This window comes from Triticum aestivum, chromosome 2D (genome assembly GCF_018294505.1).
Source record: "Triticum aestivum cultivar Chinese Spring chromosome 2D, IWGSC CS RefSeq v2.1, whole genome shotgun sequence".
NCBI lineage: Eukaryota > Viridiplantae > Streptophyta > Magnoliopsida > Poales > Poaceae > Triticum > Triticum aestivum.
In genome coordinates, this window is record NC_057799.1 from 552,888,464 (window position 1) to 552,891,588 (window position 3,125).

The following is a 3,125-nucleotide window of genomic DNA, read 5'->3' on the forward strand; positions in this document are numbered from 1 at the left end:
TTCATTCTCAGGATTAAGCAAGTACTCATCCACACATAACAAACAGACTTAATTCCATGCAAAACCTCAGGATTACAACAAGCAATCCAAACCTCAGGGATTGAAACAGTAGAAACATTTCGTTTTCAGGATTAAACAAGTACTCATCCAGACCTAGCAAACAGACTTAATTCCTACTCTTGGGAGGCAACAGAATCACGCGGGGCTCCATTCTCATCACAAACAGCCCCGGGCACCAACGCTAGCATACTTCTCTGGTACTCCTCGGTGTTGCTGTACTCATCAAGGAAGTTATCCATGCCTATGTGCAAGGCCCTGCCCATTTCATGCCACAAGAAAAGGGCCATCGAGATTGGTAGCCTAGCCTGCTTGAGCTCCTCCGGCAACTTATCCCCCACCTTCAAGCCCATGTCAAGATGGCGCTTGACATAGGCAGCATCACGGCGCTGGAAGACGATTCGGCTGACTAGACGTGCGGCCAGACACCTCCGCCTGAAAAGAAGTTCGTCGCGGTAGTCGCGCAGCTCCCTGTGTATCTGGAAAAGATCTTCTAACTCATCGAGCCCTGACCGGTGCTGCTCCTTCAACTCCTTGATCTTGTTCCTCTCCTCATCCGTCATCGGCACAGGGCGGCGCATCTTCTTCCCTGCAACGGTACCAAAGTCAAAGACCACAGGATGGTGAAACTGCTGCCCCTCCAAGGGTACTCGCATATTAATTTTATGAATTTTATTTAGGGGTTTGAGGGCGGGGATTGGACCTGGATTGACGAGGTTCTCAGTAGCGGTGTTGGGCGCAGGGCGGGCGAGTGGCTTCTCCTTCTCCGGGGGCGGCAAGCACGAGTCCATCTCCTTCCCTGCTAGAAGCCGAACATAGCAATTATTACAGGGACGAAGGGGCAAAAGTAAACCCTAACTTTTTGACGGTGGCAGGGGTCAAGATTCAACCAGTCTTGGCGAGGAAAGCAGGAGCAACGGCGGCCGGAAGGATGGCATCATCCTTCCCCTTCTCCACCTCCGGCAGGAACGCGCCACTCTCCTTCCCTGCGAGAAGCCGAACAGAGCAGTTACAGAGATGAGGGTAAACCATAGCTTTTTGACGGTGGCGGGGGTGAGGATTCGACCTGGCTTGGCGAGGACAGCAGGAGCAATAGCGGGCGGGAGGATGGCAGCATCCTTCCCCTTCTCCAGCTCCGGCAGGAACGCGCCCCTCTCCTTCCCTGCGAGAAGCCGAACAGAGCAGTTAGAAATGAGGAACCCTAGCTTTTTTTGGCGGCGGCGGCGGCGGCTGCGAGGATGGAGGGGGTACGGGTGAACGAGGCTAACCTGGATCGGTGGTCACCGCCGCCGCGGCGGCGGCGGCGGCGGGCGGTGCTCTGGTGCAGGTGGCCATGACGTCAACGGCGAGGAGGCAGAGAAGCGAGGGACTGGTTGGTGCGAATGCGATGCGTGTGTGGTGCTGGATGCGGCCAGCCGATCACGGACGACGTTATATGCGTTCTCTAGACGGGCCGAGTTGGGCTGGGACGCTGGGTGCTCTAACTCTTTTTTTTTTATCTCGGGGTGCTCAAGAAGGATTTGTCCTATCTTCCCTCTCGTTAGGGTTCATCATCCTCTCGGCGGCACACCGTCGTTGAGATTTTCTACTCCCTTGTCAAGGATCTAGCTAGTGACTACTCGGGATGAATCAAGGCGGTCTCTGTACCATTACCCGGCCTTGGTAGGTACCTGGTTTGGAGCCTTCGGAAGGAGAGGGTTTCTGTTTCCGATATTGGTCGAGAGTGGTGATGCCATGGCGTCCCAAGGAGATGGATCCTCTTCGGGGGCGAAGGGGAAGGGTAAGATGGAGGAGCTGATGAAAGAGCTAGGCCTCGGAGAGGATGACTTAGATGACGTGGTGTTTGAGAAAGAAGCTTTCGGCAACAATTCCAGAAAAAAGGAATAGGTCTTTTAGCCAGGTCATATGGAGGATCTGCGATGCATGATAATCATTACGATGCATATGGACAGAGACTTTAGCACCTATTGGTTTTTCAAAAACATGCGTACTGCATAGGATCCCGCACGCCGTGTGAAGATTTGAACCCTAGAGCCGATTATGTCTGTAGGCGGGCGAGTTCATTGATGTTGAGCCATCATCGTTTGATTTCCAAGGCAACTTCTATGGGTCAGAATCATACTTGATGTCCACAAGCTGCTCAACAAAGCTACTTCTAATCAAAGGAGGACAAAGGGAAATCTTCGCGGTGAAGTACGAGCGCCTTCCGAATTGGTGTCAGGTTTGCGGCATGATGGGCCATTAGTTCAAGGAACATGGAGATGGCATTGCCTCAGCTCTCATTTTCAAAAACCTTCGTGCATCGATAACTACTTGCTGGGGTACAAGGGCACGCGTCAAGGGGGCAAGATGCATCAGTTGTGATGATGTGTTCGGTGGTGCAAGCGTTCGAGATTTTGTTTCCGAAGACAAAGCGAAGAACCAAGATGCTGAGATGAAGGACACTGACCCTTGCCAGAAGCGCTCTTTAGATGATACTATTGATCCGAAGTCCCCTGCTACCCTAGGAACTAAACTTTTCAGGTGGGGCGGCAATGGTGGCACTATTGCTTTACCGACGCCTCCGGGGAGTGGGATGCCTCCCAACCCACCGCCAAAACATGATCCAAAGAGGCCCAAGACGATGCACGCAAAAATGAGAGAAGCAATTCATGAGGTGGGAAGATGTTGGATGTGGTTGTAAAGAACAATGATGTGTGATTGACGGCCTCCCCGATGGAGGACCGCCGGACGCAATGAGTCTTCTCTATTGGAACTGTCGGGGTATCGACAACCCCCCACTAGTAGAAAAAGGGCCTAATGTTCAGCTCATTAGTCCCGGTTTGTAAATGAACCGACACTAATGTGACCATTAATGCGGGTTCCAACGGCTAGGCGGGCGGCGCTCATTAGTCCCGGTTCGTGGCGAACCTCTAGTACCGGTTCATGCCACGAACCGGGACAAAAGAGGTAGTGGCAGGCTGGTGTCAGGCTGGGGCTCCACCAACACCTTTAATCCCGGTTGGTTATACCAACCGGGACTAAAGGTGGGCCTCTAGTCCCGGTTCGTGGCACGAACCGGGACTAGA

The 3,125-nt window shown here is 53.0% G+C and overlaps 1 protein-coding gene across 2 annotated transcripts; it reads right to left on the minus strand.

Annotated features, from left to right (window-relative positions):
- Positions 1-36: 36 nt before the first annotated feature.
- On the minus strand, positions 37-1,455 carry LOC123049938 (uncharacterized). Of its 2 annotated transcripts, none has more exons than XM_044472788.1 (5): positions 1,326-1,455; positions 1,124-1,219; positions 948-1,043; positions 761-856; positions 37-646 (listed from the first exon to the last, which is right to left on the minus strand). In XM_044472788.1, the coding sequence occupies exons 1-5, from the start codon at positions 1,390-1,392 to the stop codon at positions 174-176; spliced, it is 828 nt and encodes a 275-aa protein (XP_044328723.1). In that variant the 5' UTR covers positions 1,393-1,455; the 3' UTR covers positions 37-173. The 2 variants fall into 2 exon arrangements, with proteins under 2 accessions (XP_044328723.1, XP_044328722.1); XM_044472787.1 differs by having other exon boundaries at positions 761-859.
- Between the last annotated feature and the right edge of the window lie 1,670 nt (positions 1,456-3,125).

Coding starts and splice junctions, on each gene's coding strand:
- LOC123049938 (XM_044472787.1), bottom strand. CDS start 1,392: ATGGCCACCTGCACCAGAGCACCGCCCGCCGCCGCCGCCGCCGCGGCG. Junction 1,220..1,325: donor GGCGGTGACCACCGATCCAG/GTTAGCCTCGTT, acceptor GGCTTCTCGCAG/GGAAGGAGAGGGGCGCGTTC. Junction 647..760: donor TGAGAACCTCGTCAATCCAG/GTCCAATCCCCG, acceptor GTACCGTTGCAG/GGAAGAAGATGCGCCGCCCT.